Source organism: Ammodytes marinus (assembly GCF_949987685.1).
Source record: "Ammodytes marinus genome assembly, chromosome: 2".
Classification (NCBI taxonomy): domain Eukaryota; kingdom Metazoa; phylum Chordata; class Actinopteri; order Uranoscopiformes; family Ammodytidae; genus Ammodytes; species Ammodytes marinus.
In genome coordinates, this window is record NC_137231.1 from 5,098,572 (window position 1) to 5,114,005 (window position 15,434).

General features: G+C 40.6%; 2 protein-coding genes across 2 annotated transcripts in view; both read left to right on the top strand.

The window, feature by feature from the left end:
* The first annotated feature begins 815 nt into the window (after positions 1–815).
* On the top strand, positions 816–6,444 carry vamp5 (vesicle-associated membrane protein 5). The gene is made up of 3 exons (XM_080046919.1): positions 816–1,088; positions 4,611–4,754; positions 5,560–6,444. Exons 1-3 carry the CDS (start codon positions 1,086–1,088, stop codon positions 5,698–5,700), a joined length of 288 nt encoding a protein of 95 aa, XP_079903045.1. The 5' UTR covers positions 816–1,085; the 3' UTR covers positions 5,701–6,444.
* Positions 6,445–8,345: 1,901 nt separating this feature from the next.
* gcn1 (GCN1 activator of EIF2AK4) overlaps positions 8,346–15,434 on the top strand; it is a 45,229-nt gene continuing 38,140 nt past the window's right edge. The window contains exons 1-12 of the mRNA XM_080045519.1: positions 8,346–8,373; positions 9,306–9,408; positions 9,504–9,567; positions 10,918–11,049; positions 11,376–11,484; positions 11,854–11,952; positions 12,356–12,490; positions 12,621–12,798; positions 14,144–14,218; positions 14,594–14,722; positions 14,809–14,859; positions 14,948–15,046. Of these exons, the coding sequence (XP_079901645.1) occupies positions 8,356–8,373; positions 9,306–9,408; positions 9,504–9,567; positions 10,918–11,049; positions 11,376–11,484; positions 11,854–11,952; positions 12,356–12,490; positions 12,621–12,798; positions 14,144–14,218; positions 14,594–14,722; positions 14,809–14,859; positions 14,948–15,046 (1,192 nt within the window). The 5' untranslated portion in view covers positions 8,346–8,355. The remainder of the gene's footprint in view (positions 8,374–9,305; positions 9,409–9,503; positions 9,568–10,917; positions 11,050–11,375; positions 11,485–11,853; positions 11,953–12,355; positions 12,491–12,620; positions 12,799–14,143; positions 14,219–14,593; positions 14,723–14,808; positions 14,860–14,947; positions 15,047–15,434) is intronic.

The window sequence follows — 15,434 nt, forward strand, 5'->3', positions numbered from 1 at the left end:
GCATACAGTTGGCCCTGGTAAGTTCAAGACCAACTCACAGTAAAAATAGACACTGTTGGTAAGGAATGTCATTGACACCGCAAATTAACCACAGATGCTGACACCGCTTCCTTGTCTCACATTCTTTCCCAGACTTTCTATCTAGACTGTGTTGGAAATGGATGGCATTTAGGCTACAGAACTGCACGTTTGCAGTTATGAAATAACAATCTGAACACCTACTTGACATCTGATGTCAAATATCACTGATATTTCCCTTTGGCTGGATCTGTGGGCTATATGGACTTCAATCAAATTAAGTTAATAAAAGACTTTCCAAAATGTATTTCTAAGTAAAAGTAATGCATTCACTATCTTACTTTGGGCAGGCCAAAATACATTGTTGTAAATATAGGCATGTGTCAGAAGGAAAAAATAAATGTGTAAATACATTATTATTTTTTAATCTAGGCCTAATTACTCATCTTAATTGAACATTTAAGCTGCACTTTATTATTGTTGCTAGATGATGTGATCAACTAATTTAAAGCTCTCAAACAAATGCAGTAGGCTAAATTATAGGCCTAATTGCCCTCCATTGCGCCCAATGCCTTTGAAAGACCATGGCATGGTCAACTGATCCACTCCTAATCAATCGATCCTCTTACTAATATAACGAGTTCCACAAGTTGCCAAATCCGGGAAAGTCCACAACTGTACCGAGGCTGCGTTGCGGTTGTCTCGTTACCACCTATTATAATTGTGACGTTTCCGGGAATAGCGTGAACGCGCCACACTCAGAGAGCGCGACCAACAGATAGGTAGATAGAGGGACTGACTGGCCTCAGTCGGGGAGAAGTGAAAGTGACAGAGTGTGAAAGAAGAGCTACAAAGCATAGGACGAAGGAAACCGGCAACCGTTGAACGTGTTTTTTTTTTCTCGGCAGAAGGTGGGACACTTTAGCGGGGCAGGTTTTAAAAGAGCAGAGCAGGTTGACTGCGTTTCCTGTTCCAGAAAGTTTGACTTCTTGAAGAGTCACTAGTCTGTAAATGCTTCGGGTCCGGTGACAAGCCTCGACACAAACGCAGCACGAGACGCGATAGACATGGTAAGTCATTACGAGTGTCGTGTGGGTGAAGTTACTTTGTTTTTATGACTTAAAACGGCTTCGGTAAAGAGGGGCGGCTTTGTTTAGGCTGAGAGCTCGTTTAGTGGCATTGGTCTGACCGTGCCTATAGTCTGTGGGCAAAGTCCCATAGGACACGGTGCTGTCAACTGTGACGTACTGCCTTTCAAATATTTACTACTTTTTATTGATGGTAGCATATTATAGGCCTACTAATAACAATAATAAAATAAAATACATTGATTCTTTCTATAGCAATGTTATCTCAACAGTGTTATAACGTGCTATAAAAACCACTAACCACGAAGATAAATTGAAAATAAGATATGAACATTAGGAATTAAAAAAAAATTAGATCAGATAAAAAAAAAATTGAAACAGTATCAATAAAAGGATGTAACAGACCCTGAAATCTATTATAGGCTATTTGTTAAATCAGGTCGACATACCTTGTTGGGATACATCTTAAATCATCAAATAACTTTTTAATAGATTCCAAAATAAAAGCACATTGAGCGTCTTGACAGTTGAAATGGAGCAAACTGAGATTTAAATGGAAGAGGAGCACAAGGTGTAAAGTAAGTGAGACATAGGTGTAAATGACATTTGGTTGTTGTTGTTTTTTTAAAGAAAAAGATGGAGATGTCTTCTTTACGAGATGACGCCAGACAGTACACTGGGTCAATGGTAAAGATGTTTTGGAATGTCTGTCAGTCAACAAACAGCCCAATAACAGCATGTTTAAAGTGAGCATGGAGTGTGAATGAACTATACTATAGGTCTATTGATTACTATAAAGAGAAATACAATGCTTTGCCACCAACACATCAGTTGTTGTGTTCTGCCCCTGTTGAACTGTTGAAATAGGATGGTGTGTTTCCTACTACACTGTAGTAGTGAACATACCGTAACATGGTGTGGGAGTGGTTTCCCCGGGATAATGCCAGGTACATTAATGCAGGCAGGAGGGAGGGAGTGAGGGAAGGAAGGAAGGAAGCAAGGAGGGGAACTGGAATGGGCAGCAGTTCCTGTGTTAAGACGTCGCCGCCGGCTGAATTTTAAACACAGACTTATTGTTCAAGCGACTATTAAGTGGGCTAAAGCGAGCAGATCCCTGGGCTTTTTGGTGGGGCATCCACTAATGCCTGGTAAAGTTTAGTGGTGAAGTCTGCAGTGCACTAGGGGTGGAGGAGTACAGTTAGAACAGGAAGTGACAGACAGTGAATTATATGAAGCAAAGCAAGATGCTGCAGAGAGAGGGAGAGAGTAACTTGTTTTGTTTCTATCTGTGGGTTTCCTGTTGCCGTCAGCTTGTGAGATGTTGGTTTCCTCTCGCTGCTGGGTTGGGGGGGGGGGGAGGCAGAGGTGAAGGACAAACCTGTCAAGATACAAATTGCTTTGAGGTCAAACTGCTTTCTGAATATCCTGCTCCATGGTTCCTCTTATCAGGCTGTGGGTGCTGCCCAGCCCTGATGTTGTTTTGTTCACTTACAATTGGATGCTGCGGGAAAAAACCTGTTCTACTTCATTTTAATACTTTCGTTTCTCGTCGTCACTTGTTCCCATTTTCACGACAGCGCAAGGTTTCAATGTTACTTATAATAATAGTGTTGTGCACACCTGTGGTCAAAAACCCCAGTAAGACTGAGTGGCGTGGCATCCCCTTATTACATCATAACAGACATCCCCTTACCAACCTTACTTAGCACTACCTCCACCTGGGATAAACCACCCCCCCCCCCCCCCAGATACCCCTACATCTAACTGGACATTAGATTCAAACAGGCAGTTAGATTCATGGCCACAGAGCTTTTTTGGAAGGCAGGGCTTAAAGAGACTCTAAAACGGAGCGTTTTAGGCAGAGGCTGAAAGATCCTTTTAGTTTTAAAGTTACAAATGATGTACTCTTGACCTCATCTTCTTGAGACACATGTCACACACTCGCTCCGTTGCTGTGTTTATAAAACAGAAGGCCTATCTGATCTAGATCATGGACACACAGGTTAAATAGTTTCATAGTCGTCAGCCTGTCAACTATGTGTAAGGTTTTCATTTGACCTAGTTTTTTGTAAAATGTCTCAACAAAAAAGAATTAAATATTTGATAGTGTCATTTTAGGGTCTGAAACGTTTCAAAGGAATAAGAAATGGATGCCCTGATTAGAGCAAAAGCAGCAATCTATCAGGGTAGGCCGCCTTAAACCTATCATGAAAGTACAGAGGATCTCAAATAAGAACTATGGAGGACTTAAGACACAGTTCAAATAAACAAAAACAAAGGTCAATGTCACCAAACTCTCTCCGATGGGGAAATCCCACATCTTTTAAATTCCATAACCCCAGTTTGTAATGCAGGCCTACTGTTCAAAATGTGACCACAATCCATTGACATCATCTGCGCTTGTTTTCTCAGACTTGAAAAAACTCAGAAGTCACAGAAGACATTAAAACAATGATGTAACTGGCTGAGTGGTACTTCCCAATGACTAGTGCTGTGACCTTTAAGAAGATCATTGGTGGAATTGTGAATAAAAACACTTTTCTGCCACTCAGTAGGGATAAAATACAGCGGGTATACATTCATTTTAATTACATCCAATATGAGTCCATTCACAATGGGCTCAAAGGTTAGAGTAGGTGTGTCCAATGCTATGTCCATTTATTTACCAACTGCTTATCTTCTGGGTTTGGTGCTTAAGGCGAAACACTGCATGTAAAAAGGTTCACATTTAAATGTTGCCGGTTGATTAAAACAATTTTGTAATTTTTTTAAAATAAATATGCAAATGTGTCAATATCTAACTGATCATGTTCAAATGTGCATATTTTTTTAACTAAACATCTAGAGTCTAGACGGTGGATAAAGCCAGAGTTAAAACTTTTTAACAGAACAGATTTTGCAAACAGTCTTTCTTCAGGTCGTGGCACTTCACTTCCTCTTGTTTATTCCAAAACATTCCCAGTTGACACAGTCCCTGCGTTCCAAATCACATACTCTCTCTTTTTACTACACTACATACGTACAGAGGAGTTTTAGGGCCAAGGGAGAGAAAAAAGAAATCAGATAAGGACACATTTTTTTCATTATGTCCAGAAATGTCAAGAATAAAGACAAATACTCCAAAAATGCTATTGGAGTTAGTGGGGGCATTTATGTATTTTCAGCATACGTTTGACGTCAGGGGGTCAGGGGTCAGGTCAGGGTCAGGGTAAACTTTATTGTCCTGTTAAGGAAATGTGTCTTGGGCATGCATGTATTGGGACATCCTAAATCTTTTTCTGGCATACTAAATAGTAGGGAAGTATGGGTATTGGAACGCACGGTGGGTGTTTGTTTACCACCAGGAGCAATCATTATCCATCTCTCTTTCCACTGTAGGGAAGCTCAAAACAATGTTAGGAACACATTATACAAATTCCTGTGAAACGTCCCAAATGACTGGCGTTGACCCCCATCACGTCTCCCTCTTTAACCTTTTTCGCTGTGTGCTGCTGATTGTTGCAGGAGAACGGGAAGAGCCGCCTGCAGCAGGCCCAGGAGGACGTGGAGGACGTGAAGGTCATCATGCTGGACAACCTGAACAAAGCTGATGAGAGGTCTGGCAAACTGGACGACCTGGAGGGCCGGGCCGACCAGCTGCTTGAGAAGGTAAGGCAGATAGGCTAGTCCTAGTGGGGGGAAAAAACATACCACCGCCCTGCACTATTTTAAGTGTTCTCTGCTGTGGAAGTGTCTGGGCTGTATGGATAAGGTGAAGGCCTGGACTGAAGCAAATAGGACACACAGACTCCCCCTTTCCACTGGGGGCCTCGAGGGATAAAAAAGTAGGAAATGTCATATTGATGTCTATAAATACACCTTAGGTGGAGCTGGGGAGGAAAACAAATGTACAATTTACATCCTGATTGTGTTTTATGGGGCTATTTTTAGAGAGGTATTTCCTATTGTTTTTCCCACCGAGATGAATGAAGGTCTCCCTGGGTACGGCAGAGTGAGTTCCAGGACATGCCACGAGGCAAATGTCCGTCAGTGGGGTGGGTCAAGCGGGTCACACCGTTTTGAGACGGTCTCAGAGAAGTTAAAATGCAAACAGGCAGACGAATGAAGACACACTGGGATACACTTTGTGGAAACATGTTTTATGAGCAGGCGTACAAAATCAAGACCTGATGTAGTAGGGAATCGGGGTATTTTTCTGACCACATGTATTGGGAAATCCTAAATCTTTTTCTTCTTTACTAAATAGTAGGGAAGTATGGGGATTGGAACGCAGCCTGAGTTTTTCAGTTTGAAATAAAACAGCATGATGATACATGCCAGCACAGAGTAATGAATGTGTACATGGGTTAATGCAACAATATTATATATATATTCTATGTGTTCCAGACTACAAGACATTAAGCAGTTTACACAACATGTAACCTCCTCTATTTGTGTGTGTTTTTCCCCCCAGAGTAAAGCTTTTGAGAAGAAAACCGTCCAGGTGAAGGAAACCCAACGGCGAGGGAACAAGAAGATGAAAATGCTGTTTATTGGCATCGGCGTGGTAGCGGCCCTCGTCATTTTAGGACTTATAATCTTTGCCATTGTTTAATGAACTCCATTTGCTGACGGAAGGATCGGAAACTGAGTGACACAAAGTGGACAAAAAGACATAAGGTGCAGGAAAAGAGGAGGGGAGCTGTTGGACTCTTTATCGTCTGGCCCTGAGCTGCTAAGTCTCGTCTGTGATATTTCTGTGTGTAGAGATATTTATGGGAGAGTGGCTCCCTCACTCTTTATTAGGGTAAGTCTTCAGTTGATATGGTACAGTTGATTGCTTGGGCTGCTTCGCTGTGTTTTTTTTGTAAATTTTTTCAAAGGTCATGTCTCTGCCTGGCCCACATTGGAAGGACACACACATCTTTAATGAAGAATAGATACATTTATATTTTTTTTCAACATTCTGCTTGGACACCACCCTACATCTAACAGCAAAACAATGAATTAGTAGCATTTAAAAAAATATCATAAGACTGCTAATTTTTTACTATTTGTCTGTACATAATGGTCCACCACGCTCATATGAACTGAACATTTTATCCATGTCACCGACGATTTAGTCGACGATATTTGGGAGGAGTCAAGTGTCAGTGAAAGAAGACATAGGAGAAATCAGAACACTTGTTGAATATGTGCAGCCTCCGGTGGCTTCAAATTAGAGAGAATGAACTAATGTAACGTCACATGAAATGTTGTTGCCTGTATCATTAAAATGTGTTTAAAGCTGTGTAAAAAAGGGCTCTCTTGATCTATACTTGTCCATACTTGTTCTATACATCTGTATCACACAATAGAGATGTGAAAGGAATTCAGATTCATATCTTGAACTGCTCATATTTTCCATTTCTATGAAGATAATCAAGTAGAGCTAATCAGAATGAACAGTGGCTCCTGCTGGCCAATGTTTATACTTTAGATTAATTTTCTGAGCCTAGAATTTTTGTTTTCAACTTATTGTGTAAGAGATGAAGGATGTCTGCATTTATGATGTTTGGTGATCAGTTGTGACCAGTTTACAGCCTGCTGTGTGTTTGCAATACACATAATGTATGTTCAAAAGTATTCAGCTGTCAACAGGTCTCACCCAAATTACAAAACCAATCATATTTTCTCACTTACGTCTGGTGCTATCTATGCAAATAGTTATGGATTTGTTTGCCTCTGATTTTGAGATATGTGTCAGTCATTTCTGATGCAACACCAATACAACAGAGATGGCATTGGAAAATTAAATGTATAATTATTTATTTACAAAGACACAAACCATTCCTTTCTCGACTGTCAGTGTTTGTCTGGATAACACACACAGCTCAATGCCAACAGTTTCTCTTGGAACTAATTCAACAGTAATCAGTTGAAAAAAGGTTCATATCGTTGGCAATTTCCTTAATTCAGACAGGGAACTTAACACAAAAAAATATTTTTTATTATGAGAAACACAAGTTAAGAGAGCCACCTAAGGCCTTAATAAATACAAATATGGTGGACATTTTTAAATGTTGAAAAAATGTTTAACATTTTTTTTAAAGATATTTTTTGGGCATTTTTATGCTTTATTGACAGTGCAGAGAGACAGGTGAAATGGGGCAGAGAGGGGAGTGACATGCAGAGAACGACCGTGGTCTGGAATTGAACCCGGGTCTGCTGCTGGGCCCGGCCCAGGGGTGGACACCTATACCAACTGAGCTAAGGGCGCCCCTATTAAATAAAATCTAAATATTATGTATGAAGTTAAATCAAGTGTAGCCTAAATGAAATAGAATAGGCCTACTGTAAAATTTAAACATGTGTTATCAGATGTTATTTATAAAGTTTAAGTTCAAATGTAAATTATAACTTAATCAATTATAATTGAAATGATGATGATGTTATAAGCAGTTAACATTTTAAGAAGTGGTTACATGAACATGTGTTAACATAAACATATGCTGAAATGGGCTGAGTTCAGCAGGTGGTTTTAATAGTTTCTGGAAAGAAATACATTGATTCTGTAATAAACCTGTTACACGCACGCACGCACGTACACACACACACACACACACACACACACATACACATACACACACACAATCACGTACAGTTCCATCCATCAATCATTAACTCAGGAGCGACCATCAACATTTAAATTGAAAAATAATTAAGATTAGGCCTACACAATCTGTAAGAACAGAGAATAGTGTGTATAGGCTATCCTACTACAAACCAGCATTAATTCAATAATTGATATGCAGTATCCAAGGCAAGGGTAAATACGTTTTTCCTCTAACATCAACTCAAAAAGTAAAGGACAAACATTTAAAATAGGAGAGTTTAAAATGTGTATACAATTGGGGAAGGGGGTTTGAAACCACTGTTTAGTGACTTTTGTTGCATTTTTATTCATCTAATTTGAAATGTGTGCAATTTTTTGTGTGTTTCCCTCGAGATCTAATTTTTCCTTTCGGTGACCTAGATCTTTTTAGTTGCAAATATCCACTTTTCCAGATGTCTATGAAATAGCCCCTTTGGCTTGTTTTTCTGCTTTTCTGCTGTTTTTCTTTTCGTTTTTATTTCCTTTATTCATTCATAAAAACTATTTTAATATTAGTCTATGGCAAAATAAACACAAAATAATAAATGTATTATTTTAGGGAGAAAAAAAAAGTTACCTAGCAGTTGTAACCCGGAAGTGACCTCAACAAGTCCTTCCTGCACCAAGACCGGCAAGATGGCAGCGGACACGCAGGTTCGTGTGGCTGGTTTTTAAATAGTAGACTATCCGCTAACAGAGAGGTGTACAAGTGCGGAAGGAGCAGCATTCGTACTATATCGAGTGCCGCTTTATATACGCTTAAGAGCGTTTTGGCATTCAACGAGAAACTCAGTCGAAGTTTAAACAATAGGTCGCGAGCAGGCTGTTAGCTTAGTGCTACGTAGCATCAGTGTGATACTGTGACCAAGCACTGTCTCTGTGCGTGCTCAAGCTTTGACCAAATGGTACCGTAGAGCAACCAACTTTTCCAGGGGTATACACGTTATGACATTAAACTAAATGAGTTTGATCTCCCAACGGTAGACACACAATCCTGTTATGTGATGCTGAGTGCAGGCACGCCCTCATAAGTAATGACTTAACTGATTTGTTGTGATGGCATAAATGTACAGTGTTGCGTGGCACATGCTGACAGACTGATTGTACTGCCACATGGCTTTGTCGATCATGAGTTGATTTAAAAAAAAAATAGAAAATATTGCGACATACCTTGTTCGTGAGAGTTATTTAAGGGGAGTTCAAAAATAGACATTCTCCTTACACATAGTTTCTCTGAATAGATTTCATCCCAATCCACAGCCCTTTCAGTCAAAACCTAGTCGATATGAAAAGTATCCGCATGGAATAACAGCCCTGATCTTATCACCCCACATTGAAATAGAAAAACGTGTAAGAAGAAAATTGTTGTCAATTGTTCGAACAAACTAATGTTCTGTCCATCAGGAAAGATGAAAACTAATCCATGTTATGCCTCTTACTGGAATGTAAGGATGTGCTGTTTCCCCTGTCCAATACACACATCAACTGATTATCTTGTAGTCCTTCCTTGTCTGTAGGCTAAACTGAGCATGTTTCACATATACCTTACCAGTCCATCCATATTACTAAACTAACTCTTCCTCCAGGTTTCAGACACACTGAAAAAATTTGCTGTGAACGTGACCACAGCCAGTGTGAATGAGCGGAAGGAGATATTCGGAGAGCTGAAACAGTGTATACAGGGCAAAGGTGAGGGGGGTTTCGGTTTATTGGATTTTCTACACTATTTTAAAAATATAGTGGCTATGATCACCCCTAATGCTAATGTAAAATATCTCTTTCAGAGTTACCAGAAAATGCCATCAAAGGACTATGCAAGCTCTTCTGTCTCACTCCACACCGTTATCGGTAGGTGTATATTTGGTGCCTTTAAAGCCACGAGCAAACCAAACCAAACACATAGTCCGGTTCCTTGTGTAATGTGGTTCGAGCTTTTTGGGGATAAGGTAAAGCATACATTTTTGAAATCGTCAAAGAATAACAAATCAAAAAATGCATGATTCCAATTTTAGGATAAGCCAACATGGCAGCCATCTGGAATTTGACACTCATTTATCAATATCTCACCTCTTAGATTACCCAGAATCTAGATTCCAGTAGCCAGATCTACATTACCGTGGGCAAGGAATCAAATGCTGTTGATAAAAAATATATAAAGATCAGGTGTGTCAAACTCATTTTCACAAAGGGCCACTCTACGAAATGAGAATCACACTAAGGGCAAGACATGTAGTTTACTGACATGCCTTCCTTTTTTTTTTTAAGATTATTTTTTGGCATTTTCAAGCTTTATTGATAGTACAGAGTGAAATAGGGAGACAGAGAGAGAGGGGAGATGACCTGCAGTAAAGGTCCACGGGTCGGATTCGAACCCGCGACCACTGCAACGAAGGCCGGAGCCAATATGGTACGCGCTCTATCCACTAGGCCACCGGAGGGTCCCATCATGCCTTCCTTTTAATCCAAAATGTAAAAACAAGGCATCTTTGAATATATTGTATACAACCTGCGTTTTGAGCGTCAAATTCTTAATTTCCTGCATTCTGGTGGATTTTTATCCTCCAATCGAGGCCTTTTCTGCATCACATTCAGGTTTCCTGGTGAAAGAAATATAGTTGAATATAATGCAGTAAGGCTCTCAGGAATTCAGGATTGGGCCACCATATTTATTCTCCTGGGTTGTTCAAATAGTAAATAGTTTGAAAATATCTTGTTTGCTTTATCAGGGTACTATGGATGCCTGTTGCCCAGCTGTCCATTTTCAGCTCTGGCTTTGCAAATTCATAATAATACCGTTAAGATCCTGCAAAAATAATTTTCTATATTAAAAGCCCCTGTCAAATGAGGGCAATTTCACATTTTTCAGGGGCCCCACTCATTTCCTACCCTACTCAGCACCAGTGTTAACTATTTATGACACTTTACCTTGGTAATGAAATGCCAAGCCACCATTTGAATTGAAAAGGGTGAAGATTGTATGTATAAATATATTATAGAACATAATACTGATTAGTTTGTGTTCAATGCAAACTGCTTTTAAATAGGCATTGATTCAATGTGGTCATTTTGTTGGATGTAGTCTGTGGTTGTGTTGGAAAGAATTGTCCAGACTCTTGTGAATGGACATACTAACTGAATATAAATGAGCAGCAAAGGGTATATAGCCTGTGTGTTTACATGGATGTGTGTGCTTCTCAGGGACGCTGCATCGCGCAGAGAGCTGCTCTCTGTCATTGGCCAGCTGGCTGACAGTCAGCCCAACATCCTGGTCACCAGCCTCCTCCACAGCCTGCTCAGCAGTGGAGTCATCAGCAAGAATGGAGAGCCCAGGTACCTCTTCCCTCAACTGTATAAGACAGTATTTTTTAAAGTGTTGAACTCCTACATTTACAGATTTACAGACGTGTGTATGATTTATAATTGTCTTAGTTCAGTTAGCAGAAACAATTATCTACATAGATATTTTTTTATAATCAATAAAGGATTATCTAATTAATAAGCAACACATATTAATTAATATTAATATTAATTTGGTTAAAAACTTCAATAAAAAAGCAACATTAAAAACTAACAACTGATTTAAATGTAAATAAATATGTCTAACCTATCTTTGTTTGCATCTCTTCCATCTTATGCTTGCCTCACTATATTTTCAGTAAAAGCGCAGGCTCTGCCGCCTTCATCGGCTTGTCCTGGACCTGCCTTTTAGTCCCCAGTGTCTTTTCTGCCCCAGAGAAGAGAGAAGGACCCATCTGGAAGAAAATGGTCCGTACATGTTTTTATTATGTCGTCTGAATGCACAGTGTGATTCCTAAATGAGCGTTCATACCTAGCCATACAGTTCTTATTGAGGTGTTGGATGAGTTTCTGCCTTGTTTCTAAGGACATTGTTTAAATTAAAGGTGAATGTTAAACAAAAAATAAAAAGTCAACAAGGTGTCATGCAGGTCACTTCAGCGCTGCTATATAGTCCAGAAAAAGGCTGCCATATGTTTTTAAATTGTTCTGCTTTCCCTGATCTCTCATAACAGATTTTCTCCATATGTAGAGCGCTAGAGAACTCCATGAGCCACATATCAAAGCAGGGGGCAATCTCCTCATTCCAAACCTTAAGAATCTTTTTTTTTTCTTCAGGTGGAGGTTCAGAGTCTTCTGGTGGCGGAGGTGGTGGGTGGAGCCAAGACCACGGCTCAGAAATCAAGCCTGAAGAATCTCAGTCACCTCTGGGAGAAGGTGAGCGCAGTACGCTGTATAGAAACACACTGGCAGTAAAAAACACATGTATGGGGGAGGACCGGGGACCAACTATGGGAGTATCTGTACAAATTGACCCGTGCTAGTTATTCAGTTCATCTGCTGGTCGTTCAAATCCAAACCCACAGAGACATTTTTAAAAGGTGTTACAAATCAAATTAAGGCAAAAAATAATCAAAGGTAAGTAATACTTGTCTGGCTGCACATCATTGTGTATTCCAGAACCCGCTCCCTTAATATATCAGCGACTTCTATTACAAAGAGCACGGGGAAATGTTTTATTACACATGTGTTATTATCCCTGTCTGGACTGGGTTTTGGACTGCTGTCTTAAAAACTGTAAGGCTGGATAGGTCTAACATTCAGTTTGTCTTTTTAACAGAACCCTGGACTGATTGAGCAATACATGGCCACACTGTTGAGTTTGGAGCAGAGCCCCACCACCCTGGCCATGCTGGGGGTGTGTCTAGACTTCTGCCACACTCAGAAAGACAAGGCTACAATAGAGAAGCACAAGGTGAGTGCACAGCTTAAAACCATATCGACTGTGCTTTGATGTATAGCGCTTTCTACTGTTGTTAAGGTGTACATGGAATCTCAGTCTCACATGAACTTAATACCTTCACGTCCTTCTGTCTGTCTGTTAGAGTGCGCTGTTGGATCTGTACATCAAATCAGTTCTGATGAGCAAGACCAAACCCCAGCATCACATTCTGGAGAAGAGTGGCTCCTTACTGCGTCACGTGACCCACTCTGAGTTCAAAGAGCTGCTGCTGCCCACGCTGCAGAAGACCATGCTGCGGAGCCCGGAGAACGCCTTGCACAGTGAGACGCTCTCTTTTCCATGTTAAAGGAATACTTCACCCATACGCAACCGGCATTTTATCATTATAAAATCGCTATTATAATGTAATTAGGGCTGTCAAATTAACGCGTTAATTTCGATGAATTAATCACAGAAAAATGAACGCGATTAAAAAAATTAACGCAGATTAATCGCACTTCTATAATGCCCTTTGACCCGGTGCAAAAGTGGTGCGGAGCTGCACCATGGACATATGAGCTGCACCTGTAGCTTGCCGGCCCGGGCGCGCAGTTAAAAGGGAGAAAAGTGAAGAGAGAAGCAGGGGAAAGGGGCCGACTCGAGGGCTCTATGGACGGTTTATGCGATGCTTCGGGCAAATAAGCATGAAGGTAGGAAGACATCTTACTTTATTCTCCGCAGTGTCCGTGCATTATTGATTTAGTGGGTGCAACAATGTAGACTAGGTTCAAAACAGTAGGCCTATCTCTCAATCTTATTTTGTTTGCTAGCTGTCGCGCATTTAAACGGACACCCGCCCCGTGTGTGTGTGTGTGTGTGTGTGTGTGTGTGTGTGTGTGTGTGTGTGTGTGTGTGTGTGTGTGTGTGTGTGTGTGTGTGTGTGTGTGTGTGTGTGTGTGTGTGTGTGTGTGTGTGTGTGTGTGTGTGTGTGTGTGTGTGTGTGTGTGTGTGTGTGTGTGTGTGTGTGTGTGTGTGTGTGTTTGTGTGTGTGTCAATATTTTTGCCTATGAGTACGAAAATGGTGAATGAATTGGTGGCAGTGCAGCGCTGTCTGTTGTGGGAGATGGAAAGTCGTAATTTAGTCTGCTTGTTTTTTTGCGAAAATTTCATGTATAAAGCTGGCTGAGGGGAGGAGACAGAAGTTACGAGAGAGAGAGAGAGAGAGAGAGAGAGAGAGAGAGAGAGAGAGAGAGAGAGAGAGAGAGAGAGAGAGAGAAACTGTAGTAGGCTATACAGCTGTTTATAAACAGGTATACAAGTGTCATAAAAGTATGCGATTAATTAATCACAGAGCCTGTAATTAATTAGATTAATTTTTTTAATCGCTTGACAGCCCTAAATGTAATGAATTAGGTTTTTCTTCCCTTGTCCTGTTAATCCTAACCCTACATTTTCCCATATGTGATGTCACACATGGGAAAATGTAGGGCTAGACAGTGAGACCATAAAACACTCCTTCTGCCTTTTCTCAGGCTAGGATGAACCGATTTCTATAATGTTTGCACATTTATACTACATAAGATATCAGAGTTCAAAACACCTTCATATTTCCACTGGTGAAGTAGGTCTTTAAATACTTACCTGATCATCTAAATGGACTAAAAACACTGTCTGCTCTCTTTCCAGCTGTTTCCTGCCTGCTGTCTGCTGTTACCCTGGACCTCAGTCAGTATGCCATGGATATTGGAAAGGCCATCGCAAGTAAGGCCCTAATGGATTCACTTTACTATGAGTCTTGTGAGACAATACAGCTCTGGAAAAAAATTCAAGAGACCACTCCAAATGTTCAAGTGTCTCTCGTTTTACTATTGATAGGCATATGTTTGAGTAAAATGAACATTTGGGTTTTAAACTATAAACTACTGACAACATTTCTACCAAATTCACAATAAGAATATTGTCATTAAGAGCATTTCCACTAAGTAATGTAGAGTTTTAAGATTGAAGAAAAATCCAGACCGGTCTCTTTAAATTTTTTCCGGAGCTGTATATTCAAAGCATGCAATCGACTGTCACGAGGGTATGATTTGTCACAGGGGAGACAATGAGAGAATACTGGTGTGTTGTGTGCCTCAGGCCAGCTGAAAGCTAACAATGCCCAGCTGATGGAGGAGGCGGTCCAGGCCATGCACAACCTGGCCCAGCAGTGCAGCGACCCCACCGCTGTGCAGGACATCGTCACTCATCTCTTCAAGATCCTCGGAGGTGAACCAATACATTACACACACTGAAACCTTGCCTCAGTCTTGTTGGCTTTTTGCTCAACTGAATCATGATTCTTGTGATCACAGGGTCCGAGGGAAAGCTCACAATTGTTGCCCAAAAGATGAGTGTGTTGTCAGGTAAGGGGGCCAATGCAAACACTTCTAGTTGATGCATATCAATGTGGAAGGATTTTATTTTTCAACCCGAGATTGTAACCTGTCCTAGGGATTGCCAGCTGCAGCCATCATGCCGTATCGGGAACCTCCAGCCAGACTCTCAGCTCTGCAGTCGCTGTGATGTTCATCCCATATCTCCAACAAGAAGGTAACAATTCTCCGTCTGATCTCACAAGATAGATCCACTCACTTAAAGGTGGAGTCTGCCATTCTGGAAAAGACTGGTAGTCAAAAAAAAAATCAAAATCAGTGAATATCTCCTTACGATATAATTGGCTACCTGTTTGTTCTGTGTGTGTGTCTGTGTGCAAATCTAGTGTTAGTTCACAACTTAGGCTCTGTAAACTGGTATTTAAACAAATAATATGTTTAAAAAGGGGGGTTTTCTTTTCAGCGAACACACAGTACGGACAGGTAGAGGATCGTTAGGAGATATTCACTGATTTTGACAATAAGTGATTTTGACAACAAGCTTTTCCCCAGAATCACTGACTCCTCCTTTAAGGCTGACTATCTTTCTAGGTCACAATAACAGC

Coding starts and splice junctions, on each gene's coding strand:
- vamp5 (XM_080046919.1), top strand. Junction 4,755..5,559: donor CCGACCAGCTGCTTGAGAAG/GTAAGGCAGATA, acceptor TTTTCCCCCCAG/AGTAAAGCTTTTGAGAAGAA.